The sequence below is a fragment of the Melitaea cinxia genome, chromosome 17 (assembly GCF_905220565.1).
Source record: "Melitaea cinxia chromosome 17, ilMelCinx1.1, whole genome shotgun sequence".
Classification (NCBI taxonomy): Eukaryota; Metazoa; Arthropoda; class Insecta; order Lepidoptera; family Nymphalidae; genus Melitaea; species Melitaea cinxia.
In genome coordinates this window covers 15,633,673-15,653,626 of record NC_059410.1, presented here as the reverse complement: position 1 = coordinate 15,653,626, position 19,954 = coordinate 15,633,673, and the positions used below count along the sequence as shown (strand labels likewise).

Below are 19,954 nucleotides of genomic sequence, written 5' to 3'. Positions count from 1 at the left end.
TAAAATTAATAATATAACAGTCCTTAATTTTTTTAATATTATAAATATGTATGTAAGTTTGTTTCTTATCTTATGTAATTTCTTAAGAAGAAAACTCGATTTTTTCTTAAAAGTCCTTAATAGTTTGTTCTTTATAAATATCTCAAATGTACAAACAGACTAGCGGTTTACATATAATATGTATATCTACATACATAAGGCCTACATTATCATCGTTTTGCCATACAAACAAGTTACCGCTCGGCGCTCACACGACAAGTCGTTGATTTGGCGATATCACTTACATTATTTTTTTTAAACAGTTTCTGATAAGTGGTATTCCAACATGGCAGTCGCTATAAATAAAGGTATTTTATTGAATTATTACTGTTTTCAATATAGAAATAATAATTAACAATGTTAATTATATTCATAACCTGAATTTGTTAGGTATAAAATGGAAAGAATTTATGAAAAGTATTTTTACGTTTATACCTATATGTTTTCTTTTCTTGATACTTTTAGATAACTTTTAAATCTAAATCTATTAAATTAGTCAAATTATAATTAATTATACAACAATAAATTGAAATCGGTATAGTAAAGCTAGCAAACGAAAAAAAAAAACAACTTCAATTACATCGACAAGTAATACAACGTAAGTAGACGAACAAAATTAGCAAACGCACTAGTCGCTACTACGATTTTCGAAGGTTAACCTCGATTTCTCTTCATCATCAAATCCTGGTCTCCTTATTATGGTACCACTGTTGGGATATCTCTTTTCTAGTAAAAAACGAATCATCAAAATCGGTTCAAAAACGACGAAGTTATCCGCGAACACACATAAAAAATATATACGGTCGAATTGAGAAACCTCCTCCTTTTTTGAAGTTGGTTAAAAATAGGTTTGTATATTAATTATAAAAATTGTACGAACTTTTAAAATTTTCAAAAACCCTGAGAGTTTTAAATAAAGATATTACAGAATAAATTGATAGCATACGACAACGTGCAATTATCAACGTTAATGTTAATATTGATAAGAATAAATTTTTCGTAATATTTATCTAATCAGTGTTGTTGCTTACTACCTAATTGATTCATTAATTGATTCAGCCTGTATCATCTCACGGCTGGGCATACATAGGTCTCTTTATCACCACGCTGCTCCACTGCGTTGGTGGATATATTCCCTGATGTGAGTAACGATTACTGTCAAGTGTGTATGATAACAACCGGGACCGACTGCTTAACGTGCTCTCCGAGGTACGGTGGGGAGACCCACAAGGAGAGACGCCCACACCGGAAAGAAATATTTGAACAAATACAAATATCCATACCGAGCGACAACCGAACCCGTGTCTATTGAAAAAATATATTATTTCTCAAACTGCAGCAAATTTAAATATAAATAAAAACGCAACAAATCGTTCCTTATAGTTACGTTTCTTGCTTATAATGGTCATAATAATTTTTTTTATGATATTTTTTTTTATGTCACTAGGTCGGCAAACAAGCGTACGGCTCACCAGATGCTAAGCGATTACCGTAGCTTATAAGCACCTGCAACACCAGAAGCATCGCAAACGCGTTGCCGACCCAATCCCCAATCCCCCCAGGAGCTCTGGTCACCTTACTCACCAACAGGAACACAATACTGCTTGAAAACAGTATTATTTTGCTGTGATCTTCTGTAAGGTCGAGGTACTACCCCAGTCGGGCTGCTCCATATTTTGAGCAGGAAACTCCTGCTGTGCCCTACCTCAGTTCAATTTGAAATTTTGCTTACGCAATTTAAAAAAAATGTCCTATTTGAATTTCACTTATAATTTGGACTCATAATACTGTAGTAAACAGTATTAGTTATAATTATTAAATTAAATAATCGTTTATTAGGTGTTTTCATTGTGGCGGCAAAGCGAACACCGTTTGGAAGAATGGGAGGGATGTTAAAGGACGTCCACCCTGCTGACATGCTGACGATTCCTGCTAAAGACACATTGAAAGCTGCTAACATAGCACCAGCCCTTGTCGATACAGTTAATGTTGGTGTGGTCTCCTCGGTAGGTGGTAAACAGCAATGCGAAACGTAGGATTATAAGCACGTTATAAGAGGTTACAAAAAGTAAGAATTTATTCAAAATTGATATATGTATCACTTTTTTCGTAATTTACGTATATTTAAGTATCTAAGAAAAATACCATATCATAAACTTCGCATACTTATCCATACTAATATTATAAAGCTGAAGATTTTGTTTGTTTGTTTGTTTGAACGCGCTAATCTCAGAAACTACTGGTCCGATTTAAAAATTCTTTTACTGTTAGATAGCCCATTTATTGAGGAAGGTTTAAGGCTATATTTCATCACGATAAGACTATGTTTGACGATGTTTGTAAGTACTGTACTTAAAAATATCTATATTGTGACAAGAACTTTAATTAGTCGTCCACCTAGGTCTTGGATCCAGCCCAAGGGCAGGTCATGACACCCTGGATCCGCCCTTGCCTACCATATACTATATTCTAAAATAAAAGCTTTTATTATTAACTATATTGCCCAGTTACCCAGTCAGCTCAGCCTATTGCAGTCCACTGCTGGACATAGGCCTCCCCAAGTTCGCGCCAGACATCCCGGTTTTCCGCAATCCTCATGCAGCCTACACAGCCTATTACATCACGATAAGACCAAAAGGAGCGGAGCACCAGTGAAGAATGTTTCAAAATCGGGGGTTCTTTTTTCCTTTTGAGAGCTTCCGCTACGTGCGCTGTAAAAACAGTTAAAGTTTCGCAAAAATCATGTATGACAGAATTGATCCTCTTTAAAAGTTCTTTAAAAAAAGTCCGCGGCAGTATATATCTTTTAAGGTTGGCTCACTATAACCTTTTTTATACTAACCAAGTTTGTTCTAAAATAATGCATTATTTGCGAAGATGTTTTTATAAACATGATATTAATCCTTATCTAAATAAATACGTTATTCATCACAAGTATTTAATATAAAACAAAATAGCCTTTTACATAATTCGATTTCAAAGAGTATCTCAGGAGATATCGCAGTTTTAAAATAACATCGCAGCAAAATAATGATCAAGTATTGCGCGCGCCTCTGTTCCACGCGGACGAAGTCGCACACAGAAGCTAGTTTCAAATAAAATTTTGAAAATAGTGTATGAATTTTCACGTTAATAAACTTAAATGTCTAGAAAAAAATGTCGAAAAATCGCTTTTTTGCTTGCCCTAACTGTATGTAACACCTTGAGGAGGGTAATAGACGGGCGAGTAAGTTTGCGAACTTGTGGCTCGACGACCTTTTTCGCTTATTTAATTACATCGACGAGTAATACAACGTAGATCGACGAAAAAATAGTCAAGTAACGACGCGTTATCAAAGATTACTCAAAAAGTAGTTATCAGATCTCAATAAAATTTATATGTGACCACATGACAAACATCGATTCGATTAAATTAAAAATTATTAAAATCGGTACACCCAGTAAAAAGTTATTGCGGATTTTCAAGAAGTTCCCTCGATTTCTCTGGGATCCCATCATCAGATCCTGATTTCCTTATCATGGTACTAAACTAAGGATATCTTCTTTCCAACAAAAAAAGAATTATCAAAATCGGTATACCCAGTAAAAAGTTATTGCGGATTTTCGAGAGTTTCCTTCGATTTCTCTGGGATCCCATCATCAGATCCTGGTTTCCTTATCATGGTACTAGACTTGGGATATCTCGTTTCCAACAAAAAAAGAATTATCAAAATCGGTACATCCAGTAGATAGTTATACGGTATAATACAACGTAGGTCGACGAAAAAAGCGTCAAGTAAAAACGCATTATTAGATATAGCTCGAAAAGTAGTTGTTAGATCTCAAATAAATTTAAATGGGACCAATTGGCACACACCACTTTTCGATTAAAAGAAAATTTGTCGAAATCGCTCCACCCAGTCAAAAGTTCTGATGTAACATACATAAAAAAAAAATACAGTCGAATTGAGAACCTCCTCCTTTTTGGAAGTCGGTTAAAAAAGGAGAAGGTTCTCAATTCGATTGTACTTTTTTATGTATGTTATCTTAGAAGTTTTGATTGGGTGGACCGATTTCCATGATTTTTATTTTAATCGAAAGACGGTGTGTATCGTGTGGTCAATTTGATTGCGGTCTAACAAGTAATTTTTGAGTTATGTCTAATAATGCGTAAATACGCATATATTTGACTGTTTTTTCGTCTACCTACGACGTGTTACTTGTCGGTGTAATTGAAGTAGGTTTTTTTTTTCGTTTGCGAGTAAACACAATAATTATGTTTCGTCAGTCCGTAGACGCCGTCCGGACGTGGTCCGTTTACTGTGTTATTACGGGATTTAGAATATAGCCACGCCTTCTCTTCCCGTGGGTGTCGTACTGCTGGCTTTGAAATACACAAGCCGAAGACAGGCAGCAGCGCCTTCGGTGCGACAAAGCCAGCCCTGCGGTCACCAACCCGCCTGTCCAGCGTGGTGACTATGCAACACACATGAGATCACGCCATTTTTGGCGCTAACTTGTGGAGTCCTATGTCCAGCAGTGGACTGTGATAGGGCGAAATGATGACGATGACGAATGATGTTACAGATATCTTGCAGTTCCGATGGAGGTCTTACTCCACGTCACGCTGCTCTCAAATCAGGTATTCCGTATGAAAAGCCTGCACTCGGCATAAACAGGTTATGCGGTTCTGGATTCCAGGCTGTTATTAACAGTGCACAGGTACACATTTTACAAATACAATTTCATCTGAAGATAGGTATCAACATACAAATATTAAAATAGTTTGTAAAGATATAAATAAGTCTGTTAACTGACATGATCACTAGCTCTACGATTTACACGTAAAACGATATGAACCATATTATTAATCATTAATCGTTAACTGGCTTTGAAATACACAGGCCGAAGACGGGCAGCAGCGTCTTCGGTGCGACACAGCCAGTACTGCGGTCACCAACCCGTCTGCCCAGCGTGGTGACTATGGGCAAAACACATGAGTTCACGTTATTTTTGGCGTGAACTTGTGGAGGCCTATGTCCAGCAGTAGACTGTATAAGCTGTAATGATGATGATGATGATGAATCGTTAACAATCATTTTGAGTTTCCGAAATTTTCGTACTGTTGCAAGTGCTACTGTAATATGTTTTGTAAAGAGACTGCATTAATATAATTTATAAAATAACATAACTTTTTTTCGATGTTATATTTGGCTGATTTTATAATTTTTAAACGTTCTTAAAAAAATACACTTTCAGGATATTTTGACAGGAGTAGCCCAAATATCTCTTTCTGGTGGAACTGAAAACATGTCCAGTAGTCCTTTTCTTGTACGAAATGTTCGTTTTGGGATACCTTTAGGTACCAATCTTGAATTCGAAGATTACCTCACAGCAACTTCACTCGATACATATTGCAACTATACTATGCCACAAACTGCTGAGAATCTTGCTGAGAAATACGATATTAAAAGGAGTGAAGTTGACGAATTCGCGTTTCAATCGCAGAAGAAGTGGAAAGCTGGTGAGCAATTCCATTCACTATTTGGTCAAATAGAAATAAATGTTGGGTTTCACACAAGATCGTTGGGTTTTTAGCATTTTATGAAAGCAAAGTACATTCTTTTTTTTATGCAACAAGGTCGGCAATCAAGAGCATGGTTCACCTGATGGTAAGTGATTACCATAGCTTACAGACGCCTGCACCAACAGAAGCATTGAAAGCGCTTTGTCCACCTTACCTCCAATTCCCCTAGGAGCTCTGGTCACCTTACTCACCAACAGGAACACAACACTGCTTGGAAACAGTATTATTTAGCTGTGATCTTCTGTAAGGACGAGGCCCGAGGCCCCAGTCGGGCTGCTCCATATTTTTAGTTGGAAATTTCCTGTTGTGCCCTATCATCAAGAGCGGATCCAGCTATGGCACCAGGGGTGGGAGGTGACATAGTCGTGGTGAAGTCACAAAAAGTCATAATTTAATTTTGATAATAATAGATACACGCAAAAAGTAGGTATTTTATTTATGTTTGTAAGTACTGTACTTAAAAATATCTATATTGTGACAAGAACTTTAATTAGTCGTCCACCTAGGTCTTGGATCCAGACCAAGGGCAGGTCATGACACCCTGGATCTGCCCTTGCCCACCATATACTATATTCTAAAATAAAAGCTTTTATTATTAACTATATTGTCCAGTCACCCAGTCAGCTCAGCCTATTGCAGTCCACTGCTGGACATAGGCCTCCCCAAGTTCGCGCCAGACATTCCGGTTTTCCGCAATCCTAATGCAGCCTACACCGGCAATCTTACGTAGATCGTCGGTCCAACGGGCCGGAGGACGTCCCCACTGCGTTTTCCAAGACGCGGTCTCCACTCCAGGACCCGTCTGCTCCAACGGCCATCGATCCTGCGACTATATATTATATTTCCCAATACTTTGTAATTTGTATCACTCTGGCCCAACGTTCAGACAATTAGATAATGTTATCTCTCCAGAATGCTTCGTCTTTGCTCCAGAAAAATCTCTCAAGATGATTTTTTGTGTCGTCCAAAGATGATTTTTTTTTCTTTAAGAAAATTTAGTAGTATCGGAATAAATGATAGTCGGATGCTGCGTGTCTAAATGGAGGGAGAGGTAGAATGCCCCATGAAATCCAACTTCTGTACGGTACGGTAAAAAAATAATCCAACCCGCAACTGAGCTTCGATTCTTGCACTACATGAGAAAGAAGCTTTTTGTCCAGAAATTGGATATTAAAGGGTTATTTAGTTTAGTTCAATTCTACGTTTATCATTATTTTACCATAATAATTTGAAATATTTAAACTTCACTTTAGAAAAATTTGATTTATTTTGTTTTAGCTCATGACAGCGGTGTATTTAAATCGGAAATAAGTGCAGTGCCAGTTAAAGTGAAGAAGCAGGAAATTATCTTCGATACAGATCAACACCCGCGTCCAGATACGACGCTTGAAGATCTCCACAAATTACCAGTATTGTTCAGGAAGGGTGGTGTAGTTACTGCTGGAAACTCTTCGGTAAGACGACTCATCATCGTTACGAGATACTTAAGTGGAAACAGCTAAAATTGACTTGAACATAAATTAGTTTTAGTTCTGGCCATTTATTGTGATTAAAAACGGTAAGACTGGATCATGTCGTCTAAGACATACCTGATTATACGTTATTACATTGGTTCTGACTTGTTCTGAGTTAAACACATTGTAAAATTTGATTTATTCTTTTTGTCTGATATGCCTGTAGCTGCTAGTTAGACTAACTGATCTTGGGCTATCTATCTTGAAAAAAAAATCGATTATAATGTTTTTTTTTTTTATATTTACAGTTTTCAAACGGGGTATATTTTATTTTAAGGGAATAAACGATGGCGCTGGAGCTGTTCTTCTGGCTAGTGACAAAGCAGTTAAGCAGCACAGCCTAACTCCCCTGGCCCGTCTCTTGGGCTGGTCTGTTGTCGGCGTCGACCCCAGCATAATGGGCATTGGCCCTGTGCCGGCTATACAGAATTTGTTGGCAGCTGTTAAATTATCACTGAATGATATAGATATGATTGAGGTAATGCCAAATGAAAATAGACTGGATATTACTAAAAAAAGAAGATATTTTGCCAAATAGTATTGTGTAAATTCAATATGTATAAAAGAGGTCTAAGGGCTCTCACAAGTTTTTACAAAAGTTCTTAGTTTTTCGTGCTATGAATTTAAAATTTGACAGAGGTAGTTTGTAGACATCCGCTAAGAACGGATTTTTCAAGAAGTTCAAGCAAGTTCGTATGAAACTCCTTCATTTTTTGTGCTATGAGCTTGAAATTTGTCAGACCAATAATTAATAGTTAGTACATTTCTAGGAATGAATTTTGGGATTGAATACAGAGGCAGGTTATTTCTTGTTCAAAATCTGGAGCAGCCCAATAGGGGAAGTACCTCGACCTTACAGAAGATCACAGCTAAATAATAATGCTAACTGCCTAATTATTTCAACAATCGAAAACATACTCGTAATAGGAGATCTCTTTTTTTCTATCTACATTAACATTACTTAAACTTTTGCTGGTTAAAAAATTATTATTTGTTCTTTTATAAATTCTGAAACATATTGCAGATCAATGAAGCGTTCGCAGCTCAAACTATAGCGTGTATAAAGGGATTAGATTTGGATCAAAGCAAGTTGAACATGAATGGCGGAGCAATTGCAATGGGACATCCTATCGGTGCTTCTGGTGCTAGAATCGTGGGACATCTTGCACACGAACTGCGGTAATTGTGTTAATTTGTATGAACCACGGCTAACAACTTACAAATCGTTGACAATGCAAATCTACATAGTTTAAAATTCCATTAAACCAAGTTTAAAAATAAATTGATTCAAATAGGCTTCAAAAGTACTTTCGCATCGTCATTTTACAAATTAAAATTTTTAAATGATTATTATTTTTAAAAGAGTGAAGCTACAACCGATTATTAATAAGTAGCTAGCAGTGTACTTATTATGTACTAGAATTTTTTAATTTTTATTCCACCTACATTCATTTATGTATATATATATATATACAAATAAATAAAATTGGAGTGTCTGTTTGTAATATTAAAATAACCGCTTTTCACTCAATGCACATAGATGTATACACGGTACATATACCAAAACAATATTTTTTTAAATTTTTGTCTGTTTGTCTGTCCGCCTGTTTGTTCCGGCTAATCTTTGAAACGGCTAGACCAGTTTTGACTGGACTTTCACTGGCAGATAGCTGATAAAAGAGAAACTTAACTACTTTTATTTTACAGCTTTATTTATTTTATAACTCTGCGAACTGAATAATAACTTTTTTTGATAAATTTCACGCGGACGAAGTCGCTGGCACAGCTAGTATATAAATATAAATATCAGTGATATGACTTATCAGTTAAATCAACTATTATAAAAAATACGCAAACTGATTAAATAATTACATTTAAATGTAACATTAAAATTTTATTACTTGCAGACGAAGGGGCTTGAAGAAGGCAATTGGTTCAGCTTGTATAGGAGGCGGTCAGGGTATTGCGGTACTGTTGGAAGCAGTCTGATTTATTTAAAAAAGAGTAATTTAATACTTGCATGACGTATTTTTATACTAATAAATATTTATAAATAATTTCGTTTTATTTTTCATCAAATTAGCTATTGGGGTTGGGTATAGGAGGAAATATATTGCCTTGAAATCTGGAGCAAATCGCTGTTCCACTTGCAAAGCATCTCAACCTTACAGAAAGTCACAACCAAATAATACTACATACCCTCGAGATGTTGTTACCTCATATTGTTTATCAAGTTCCTGTGATGGAAAGATCCCGGCGATGAGCTTTGTAGAATGCGGGGTTTAGTTGTAACATTAGAAGAATTAGTAATTACTATTTTCGTTGCCGTTACCAACAATTGCTTACGTCATTAGGTACAGGCTAAAATCTTACCTAAGAATCTTTGTTAAGATAGGATAACGCTATAATCAAAAGCATCGAGGAATTTTATAACATGATAACTTTATATAACACCTGAGTATAATTTAAAATTTATATTAGATTAAAAAGGGCGTTTCCTTTTTAAGAGAGTTTTAAGAGTTGTTAAACTTACCACATATACTTATTTAAAGTTCGTTAGCGACAACGCGCAATTTAAATACAATGTATATAAAGATAAAATAGTTATGTCATAGCCAGTAAGTGTCAACAAATAGACGTATTTAGAGGTTATTACAACTACTCTATTATCATTATTTTATCAGTAAATTTTTTATCTTCATGGCACTCGCTTCTAAAGGTGAGGTTTTAAATATTAACATTATTTATTGCCAATAATAATTTAAATAATAAATGTTTGATCAGATTACACGCAGGTAACAAGTAGTAGTACAGTAACGTTTTTCGATAATCGCAACTTTTACTTGCCTATTCTATGTGGATAAGTTTTGATAATCATGTATAAATGCTTCATTTTACCTTCATATTATCAGTATATAGTATATGTATTACTTTATACAGAAATTTATTGTTTAAAAAATTACAGGTTTATTCGTGATTGGCGCGAAAAGGACGCCATTTTGCAAATATGGCGGATCCCTTCGAGAGTTGCCAGCTTCACATGTTTTTGCAGCGGCTGCAAGGGATGCCATAAATTCCGGAAATCTAAATCCGAGTTTAATAGATAGCACTGTAGTTGGAAATGTTAACTTTGTAAGTATTTATATATTATAATATGTTTACTTTTCCTTTAGGTGACTATTTTTTTTTTATATTTTAGCTTAGTCAATGTGATGGTGGTAAAACTTCCCGTTACTGTGGCACTTATTCGGGAGTTCCCATAGAAAAGCCAGCATTGGGGGTTAATAAAGCTTGTGGTTCCGGTTTGCAGGCAATAATCACTGGAGCTGTGGTATATTATAATATATTTTTTTGCTATTTTGTATCTCTGATGGTTATACATATCACCTTATCTTATGGCAATATGTGTTTGTGTACATTTGCAGTACCCATTTCGGTGTATCAAGAATAGGTATTCCCTTGCACCACTGCAATTTACACTTGCACATATAAATTTAGCAAAATGCTTTGAGGAGTTGAGGAGTATTGTGCTTATCAAATTTCAAACCCTTTTTATAGGAATTATTAACTGGTACAGCGGATGTCTGTCTAACAGGCGGAACGGAACTCATGTCCACTCTCCCTTTCTTGGTTCGTAACATTAGGTTCGGCTCTACCTTGGGTTCGTCGTACCACTTCGAAGATTATATAAAGAAACAATTCATTGATAGTTACTCTGGATTATCACTGGAAAGAATGGCTGAAAATATTGCCCAAAAACACAAAATAAGTAGACATGAAGCAGATCGTTATTCATTTATGAGTCATTCGAAATGGAAAGCAGGTACATGATGAGTTTATTAGCTGTGTGGCAAAAGTCATACTGAGTTATACCTGTTAACGTCTTGGGATAAGAAGTAATATTTTATTTTGCCTTTATTATATTTATATTGATAAAGATATAGTGTATTAAATAAATTAGTTACAATTTGAAATAGGCAAAGAGTTAAAACCAGGGGTTGATACAACCTTCAAAAACTTACTTAACGACTTATAAACGACTTTTGAATTTGATTATTTCCTTGTAACCGCGGATCTTAGGTATGGAAATAATCATTGGAGGAAATCAGACCTGATTTAGGGTTGGGCAGACCCAGGCCATTTAGATTTGCCACCCAGTGAATTAAGGGAAAAAGAAATGCAATTTATCGGCTGACCTTTTTTAGAGTAGTCATTCCATAATTCTATAGAATAATTGGAAAATAATGGGTCAATGTTTCGGCTGAAGCTTGTGGGCATGCCCACCGTGCCCTCAACGGTTGATCCGCCCCTGGTTAAAACAAAGCAATAGAAAATAAGAAAATTTATAGCCATTTTCAATGAGCACTAGGACAATTCATCGTTATATTTCGAATTTTTAATTTAATTTTCAGGTCGAGACTCAAATATATTTAATGATGAAATTACTAGTTTAACAGTAATGCTACGGAAGAAAGAATTTTTAGTAAAAAATGATGAAATCGTCGATGCTAGCATAAACATGGATGACATGGCTAAGGCGCCTGCGCTGATTGACGATGGCGCTGTTGTAACGTCGTTAAACTCATCGGTAAATATTTTTATAGAGGTAACCTTAAAGCTTTAGATAAGATATAATATTAATGCAATACTATGTGGTTAATGCAGCGGTCATAGTAAAACCATAGTCCACTCATTTATCCCATGAAACCGTCTAGACAGGGCAATCGTGCGGAGTGTGGAGAGATGGCACAGGCTGCCACCCGAATCATTTAGTAGCTCGGCAAACGACTTTTTGGGTTGAAACGTGTTTGTTTAAATTTGTTAACAATTAAAATTATTCATACTTACCTGTGTTGTGTAAGATCGCACATCGTTATCCCGTATAAATAAGACCTGCGATTTCATCAATTACTTCCATAATTTAGTTTAATAACAGAAATTTCAAATCCAGTAAATCTAGAAACAGAAAATATTTTTCCGTTGCCCATTCATACCTAACAGGTTATTTGTACATTTATTTATTACTAGCTGTGCCCGCGACTTCGTCTGGGTGAAATTTAACAAAAAAGTAATTGTTCAGTTACTCCTTACTGCATCAGCTATCTGTCAGTGAAAGTCCCGTTAAAATCGATCCAGCGGTTTCAGAGATTAGCCGGAACAAACAAACAGACAGACAAAAATTGTAAAAGATGTCGTTTTGGTATACCTATATATTATGAAGTGGGATTGTGTTGACATCGGGCCTTAGAATCGGGCGTAAGGTCGGCAACGTTCTTGCGAAAGTCCTAACTTAACCTATACTTATAAGTTAGGCTTTCAGATCGATTAAATTAATTAGCGATTTAGATTCCAGGATCCATAAGTAAAAGCAGCTGCGTACAAAAAAGTCCATTTAGTTAAAATAAACCTACCAACTCGTTTTCTAGATGCCTGCAGATGGGGCAGCTGCACTAATCTTAGTAAACGAAGCCACAATAAAATCTAACAATTTGACACCGCTGGCGAGAGTTTCGGGTTGGGCGTGTGTTGGGAGTGATCCTCTCAAAACGGGATTAGCGACTGTTGACGCTGTGGGGAGACTCTTGCAGGTCACTCGCAAAGATATAGATAGTGTGGATTTATTTGAGGTAATAAAAATATCTTATAATAACGTATATAAATATATTAAAGCTGAAGAGATTTTTAGTTGAACATGCTAATCATCTCAGGAACTGTTGGTTCGATTTTTTTTAATGTTATAGCATACACACACGGTCGTCTGTTCGTATGTTAACCAACTTAATGCTTGTGTTATAGGTAATAGCCGGCTGATATAGCTAAAGTTTTTTTTTTTTTTTGATAATCTACATAGAAATATGATATTTATAAAATATATATACAAATATTACACCCAGAATCAGGCGGAATCGAACCCGCAACTACAAACTGCGCCAACGAGTTAGAGAAGTGAATTTTTTTATTTCATAGGCTACATACCATCACGCTGCTAGTGCAACTAGTAGGATAAAAGGAAGAATGAAAGGAAGAATTCGAACCATACCTAATTGCTTTTACTTTGTGACAGGAACGTTGACTGACTTCTTAAACTACTCCAAAAAAGAAAGAGGTTCTCAATTCCACTGTATCTTTTTCGTGTTACCTCATAATTTTACACTAGATGTTCCGATTATGATGATTCTAATTTTAATCATAATTATTACATTCTGTTATGACATAAAAAGAAAAGTTAAGAAAATGTTCAAATATTTCTTTTCCAGATAAACGAAACCTTTGCAACTCAAGTCTTGGCATCGATTAAGAAACTAAGAGTAGATGAAAGCAAAGTGAACATCAGCGGTGGTGCGCTAGTCCTTGGAAACCCTGTAGCCGCTACTGGCGCTAGAATGGCAGTACATCTCGTTCATCTTATCAAGTATAAACAGTCATTTATTTTGGTTGGAGATTGCCAACACTTAGACATAGGGTGGAGAAATCATAAACAAGACATACGTGATTCTAACGTTAATTACTATTCTACAATTGCTTTTTAATATAAATTACCTTATGCTTTGTACTAACGGGTGCTTTCCATTTACTAACACAGAGGGTATCTGGGTTACACTGCGTATCACTGATAAACATGAGGGTATCTCTGGGTTACACTACGCATCACTGTTAAGCATTCTGTAAAAGCGTTAAATGAAAAAGTGTTACACACACACTCACTTCAGTGAGTTCAACACAAGTTCGCGTCAAAAATGGCGTAAACTCGTATTATCCCCATAGTCACCACGCTGGGCAGGCGGGTTGGTGACCGCAGGGCTGGCTTTGTCGCACCGAAGCGGCTGCAGCACGTGCTCAGTCTGTGTATTTTAAAGCCAGCAGTTAGATGGTTATCCCGCCATTAGTCGGCTTTTCAAGTTCGAAGGTGGTAGTGGAACTGTGTTATCCCTTAGTCACCTCTACGACACCCACGGGAAGCACCTCTGTATCTGTACTGTGTGGCTACGGTACTACTAAAGAATATAGCCACCCCCTCTCTTCCCGTGGGTGTCGTAAGAGGCGACTAAGGGATAACACAGTTCCGCTACCACCTTGGAATTTAAAAAGTCGACCGGTGGCGGGATAACCATCCAACTGCTGGCTTTAAAATACACAGACTGAGCACGTGCTGCAGCCACTTCGGTGCGACAAAGCCAGCCCTGCGGTCACCAACCCGCCTGCCCAGCGTGGTGACTATGGGCAAAACACATGAGGTCACGTTATTTTTGGCGTAAGCTTGTGGAGGCCTATGTCCAACAGTGGACTGTATAGGCTGTAATGATAATGATGACCTCTGTATCCGCCAACCTGCATTGGAGCAGCGTAGTGATTAAGCTCTGATCGTTCTCCTACATGAGAAAAGAGGCTTTTGTCCAGCAGTGGGATATTACAGGCTGAAGCACCTCTGTAGAGCATTTATAGTCATTGATTTTTTTATGAATATACTTCGGCAACTAATTACAAACACAGCTCAGTAACACTGACAGCCGGCTTCCCCAAATCCGATAGGGCGAACTAACTGCATTAGAGGCTCCGAATAAAAAATAACACTGCTCTCGTCTAGTGTTTCTGTGTGAGTAAGGAAGAGAGCTACTGGAGTGGGTCGGCATGCGATGCTTCTGGTGTTCAAGGCTTCCATAAGTAACGGTAACCGCTTACTATCAGGCGGACCGTAGTCCGTACATATGTTTGCCATTGTCGTAGAAACAACACGACCCTAAATTAAGTATAAATTTTAAAGAACCTCATTATATTTAAAATATATTTTTTACATATTGTTTCAGTCGTGGTCGTGCGAAACGCGCGATTGCAGTGTCTAGTTGCGGAGGGGGACAGGGTGTGGCGGTCATGTTTGAATCTGTGTAGATTACATCAAATTATAATCTTTGATACTGTATTTTAACAGCTATAAATTAATTAAAAAATGTTTCCTGTTTACCATATCTTATGATTTATATTATTTCTTATATCGATAGTGCCCTTCCTCTCCAGAATAAATTACAGGGTTATAGGAATGTAGTCCTGTTTTAGTCTAAACGTATATGTACGTCCCACAACTAGACAAAATTCTCCACAAAGAAAGTTATATCCGTATTCACTCTTACTATAAATAAAAAAATAAAAACTAGAGTTACTTAAATTACCTTACCTTAAGGTTTCTATTGGGTCTTAGGCTATTGGGCAGGGCTTGGTAATGATACCGATAACTTCACCTCTGACGTCGCTATAACTTGAAAATAAAGATGTTTTTACCGACACCTTTTAGACGTTGCCGCTCCGTGCAAAAAATTATTCAACTCGACGCGCGGGAATCCCCGCACCGCGTCAGAATGCTCAGGTGCGGACTTTTACATACCTACCAATACCGACCGTACAATTTTGTTACCAAGCCCCGGTATTGGAGGAGCTTGAGAGTAATTACCAAATAGTTGGGGAACTGTGTTTATAATTTTTTGTAAAATGCAGATTTTGACAATAGGTATTAACTTCTTTCACGTAGATTAGAATTGAAAAGAATAAAACAAAGCCTTTCGTTTGCAAGACATTTATTAAAAATCCAAAAAAGGTTTGACAATCGATTACGGCAGTCAATTCATATTGTAACAATGTCTACAAACATTTAATGTAGGTACATTAGACTCGGTATTATACAAAATCTTTATTTCTAAAACAGGAAGTTTGGCAAAGCAAAATCCAAAATGACTTCACTCAGATAAGCAATCTCAATTCATTAAATTTTGGTAAGAACTCTGGTAAATTCATAATCAAACATAACATTTCATTGTTTAGATTTAGAATATTTAAGTCTGTTTTACTGATAGCTTACAGTCTATCACGTATATAGGTTACTAATAAGTTTTATAGCAGATATGTAGCAGGTATTGAAGATATTATTTGAGTCAACCAATTAAACTACAACTTTTACAATTTACAAACTGCGTATAGAAATATCTGAGAGGTAAAATTCGGTTTGAATGTGAAAATGAATACATAATAAACTTTTATCTCTTTGAGACTTTTATACACCAGATAGTTTGATCAGTAACCGGTGAAACAGACCAAAATATTAAAAAATATTCAAAAATTCAAAAGTTATTTTTGGGTTTTCTCTTAAAGTATTTATTTCTATTCCTAAGTCTTCAAGTTAGTCAAATGATCTCATTTTTAATACGTCAATAAATATTATTGAATGAATATCACAGACTAACTTCTGAATCAAGTTGGAAGCTACAAAAAATTAGAAGTATGTGGCGTTTGTAACTTGGCAAAGAGATAAAAGCAAAATTCCTAGTAGTTATGGCAGTAATAAAAGTTATGATTACTAAATCCGGCAGTTGACTTGATAGATTATATTATGGTATTGACATTAACAAAAGCAAAAATTGCACAAAAAGAATAATACATTGTAAATTATTTCATATAATGGAATGATTTAGCAATTTTATATAACAGATTTAGTTTACTTGATTTAGAGAAGGAATGTAGGAAATTTAGAAATATGAACTAAACTCATATCTATAATTTTGGGACAGGATCACACTGTCTACTAAGTTTTGGACCAATTGCTTTATCATAAAATAAAAAAGATGACTTCATGATGTAATAGAATAATAAAGTAAGATAAAAAGATTTTAGTATAATAATGATAAGATAAAAAAATTATATTACTCTATCCATTAGCACTAATATATTTTTTTAATATTTTTTTTATTAGTGTTACGTGTACTAAGCACTTAAATCTCAACACCGGCTTAATTATTATTACCTTAGCATAATTCTTAGCAAGAAAATTTTTACATATTAAGCTGAAGTTAATAAATAAATTTGACGTCCCGAGCACTAAATCTAACTAATCTAACAGTATCATTGAAAAAAATTTTGTGACAGTGAATTCATATTATTTATTTATCGGTGAATGAATTTTCTAAAAAATACATTGGTACACACAAGGTATTGGTTCGTAGAGAATACATTGAGATATAAATAGAATTAAATAAATGCTGCGTGAGAGTTCCAGTCGGTCATGCAAGTCCATTGGTTTATGTCAATGTTTCTCCCTTTGTTACCTAAAAATAAGTACACAGAATGTTTAATACATTTTTAATATTTTTTATTTATTTATGCATGTTAATTTATAATAGAACCTCGTGAAACAGTCTAGGTATAGGTGAAACTAGATCAGTACGATATCCTAATAGAAAACTGGAGAATTTAACAGATATATGAGTGAGAAAGAAACCAACATTTTAATTTTATTTTTTCAAGTTTCAGTCAACAGCATATTTTTGACTTCTGTGAGTGATACTATGATGGATAGTAATACAGTAATACCCCGGACTTACGCGATAGGTGGGACTGAGCGCTATCCGCGTAAGTCGAATTCGCGTAAGTCGGGGTACAGTTTTGCGGGGTACTTTTCGTAATTGATCTGACTGTCGATTCCCAAAAAACACAAAATCGTAACTTATGTACCTACGCGCCGATTCCGCACTACACGTCTGTGCCTGTTGTAAACTGAACGAATAATAATGCGGGTGGGGGGAGTCAAACAAAAAACGAATAGACGAGAAAATTAAATCGCGTAAATCCGAATTCGCGTAAGTCGAGGTAGCGTAAGTCAGGGTATTACTGTACATTATCAGTAAACAAAATACAACATTCAATTGTTTTATTATCATTAAAATATAAGGTTTAATAGAATGTGTTTAGAAATTTAGTAATACTAACAAATATATTGTTTAAAAAATATTTAATATGGCAGTTTATTAAGTTTTTTAAGGTCTTGACATTACGGATAATTTACAGCAACCATGGCCGCGGGAGGACTATTCCATGGGAGGGAGGGAGGAAAAAGTTGTTTCATTATAATATTTTATAAAAATGAATATTTTAAACTTACGCAAGCTTCCAAATAGTCTATTTTCCTTTCTAATGAGACAAGTTTTTCATGTAAAGCAGCCAAGCGAGACCGGCACGACATGTCTGGAAGAGAGAATAAATTGTGTAACAAAATTAATAATATTTTACTTACCGCAACTGTATCTATTGTACAGTACACACACCAACACTTCATTTATCGAGTCTGGGTGTCATATATACTTGTAGTATGTGAAAATGTGCTATACCAGTCGGCAGTTACCTATAAGCATTAACTTGCTTACTTTAGGAACAGACAACCATGTGTATGTTATAGATATTTATTATTATTATTATTATTATTTATTTAACAAAAAATATTATGAAACTAGATAATTATTATAAGAAACTTGATCTATCTCTTGTGGCTTAACCCATATTTATAAACTTTTTCTTCTTAAAGAAAAGCACACACACACACTTATAATATATTAAAAAAATTTAAGTATACAGACTAAATAATATTAATATAATTAACTATAACACACTATTTTAAGTAGTAAAGTCACATTTTACATAATATATTAAAATACCTTATATAATTTATATTAGTAACAAATGAAATTCATAACATTATAATAATATATATTATTAAATATATAACATTGCATTATCATATTTTGTTTCTTTTCGAATTTTCTATAAATGCTGTAATAGTAGTTATATTTACTAATATTGCTCCACTCTGAGGGAGTTTTGGCTTATTCAAAAGGGTTATGTAATAAAAAAATAACTTATAAAATAGAACTAGTAGATTCTGACGTTCACCCAATTTTCTAATCATAAAATTCTTAGGTTTTAAATGTAATAGATAATATTTGATGTTCTTTTACCAATTAAGATTATGTTCTAATATTTTGTGGTGTATCTCATACCATATAAAGAGTTTATGTGAAAATACTATACATATTACTATACTATCATTTATGACCTAAATAATTATAAAGTAGTTAAATAATGAATTACTTAGTGTTTCAAAATTTAAAAATATAATACATATTGACAATTAACACAATGTATTTTTTAATTGTGATAAACAATAATAGGAAACGATAGTTTATAAAACTTTCACTCTAACTCACCAAAAGAGTTAAGAAAATCAGTGATTTTCTTTATGCTTCCTGTTATAACTTCGATGTACTCTCTGTTCGCCCAGTCTTGCTGGATTTGTTTTTGTATCGTTTCTCGAGGTGGAGTCGACATTTTTGTTAAACTTTATTTGCAGTTTGTTAAATTATACACCTGAGACCTAAGAATAAAATAAATACAAAGTCTTAACTTGTAAAACAGGAATTATAAACACGAATGCATCAATAAACACTGACCAAATTATGATTGACTATGACACTTGCCGGATTTGGATGACTTAAGTAACCCAGATGCTAATGAAATTTTAATCTGTGGTTATGTGGTCAGTAAAAAGTTAAAAACTACAAGTTTTATTGTGATTTGTGCTAAATCAAATAAGAATTTTGAAGCATACCTACTATTAAAAAACAAATAATGAACATGTCGGCATCGGCACCTATGCTGTCGCAGGCAATTAGCAAGGTATTATAAACAACAGATGCACCGATCACGCCACCTAGCTCATCGTTCGATAGTCACCTACCCTCACTCATTTTATTACTAGAGTCATTCTGACGTGTATAAAACGATCGGTGCAACCGCGGCTATGGCAATTTTTGCTCTGGTTTGGCAAGGTGCACTTGTAGTATCCTGCTAGTAGCTTAACCTAGACTCTTTTAATAGTTAAAATAATAAAAAAGAAAAATAACAACATAAAAAAACTATGTCTTTTTACATGTAAGATATCAATTAAGTTATTCAGTAAGTTCATGGTAAGTTCATAATTTTGGTCGGTGGACTCACGTCTGCATTAGGGATATTAAAATAG

General features: G+C 35.0%; 3 protein-coding genes across 8 annotated transcripts; 2 read left to right on the top strand and 1 right to left on the bottom strand.

Annotated features, from left to right (window-relative positions):
• Positions 1-220: 220 nt before the first annotated feature.
• On the top strand, positions 221-9,176 carry LOC123661632 (3-ketoacyl-CoA thiolase, mitochondrial-like). Its single transcript, XM_045596587.1, has 8 exons — positions 221-347; positions 1,879-2,045; positions 4,606-4,740; positions 5,278-5,542; positions 6,884-7,059; positions 7,397-7,597; positions 8,144-8,298; positions 9,027-9,176. Exons 1-8 carry the CDS (start codon positions 326-328, stop codon positions 9,106-9,108), a joined length of 1,203 nt encoding a protein of 400 aa, XP_045452543.1. The 5' UTR covers positions 221-325; the 3' UTR covers positions 9,109-9,176.
• A 643-nt stretch (positions 9,177-9,819) lies between these two features.
• LOC123661631 (3-ketoacyl-CoA thiolase, mitochondrial-like) lies at positions 9,820-15,083 on the top strand. The gene is made up of 8 exons (XM_045596586.1): positions 9,820-9,838; positions 10,085-10,251; positions 10,319-10,450; positions 10,678-10,942; positions 11,532-11,707; positions 12,546-12,746; positions 13,377-13,531; positions 14,925-15,083. The coding sequence occupies exons 1-8, from the start codon at positions 9,820-9,822 to the stop codon at positions 15,004-15,006; spliced, it is 1,197 nt and encodes a 398-aa protein (XP_045452542.1). The 3' UTR covers positions 15,007-15,083.
• A 1,934-nt stretch (positions 15,084-17,017) lies between these two features.
• LOC123661940 (probable protein BRICK1-B) lies at positions 17,018-19,637 on the bottom strand. Of its 6 annotated transcripts, none has more exons than XM_045596875.1 (4): positions 19,545-19,637; positions 19,140-19,306; positions 18,041-18,123; positions 17,018-17,207 (listed from the first exon to the last, which is right to left on the bottom strand). In XM_045596875.1, the coding sequence occupies exons 2-4, from the start codon at positions 19,258-19,260 to the stop codon at positions 17,181-17,183; spliced, it is 231 nt and encodes a 76-aa protein (XP_045452831.1). In that variant the 5' UTR covers positions 19,261-19,306; positions 19,545-19,637; the 3' UTR covers positions 17,018-17,180. The 6 variants fall into 6 exon arrangements, with proteins under 6 accessions (XP_045452831.1, XP_045452830.1, XP_045452828.1 ...); XM_045596874.1 differs by having other exon boundaries at positions 19,541-19,633; XM_045596872.1 differs by lacking the exon at positions 19,545-19,637 and adding an exon at positions 19,383-19,490.
• Between the last annotated feature and the right edge of the window lie 317 nt (positions 19,638-19,954).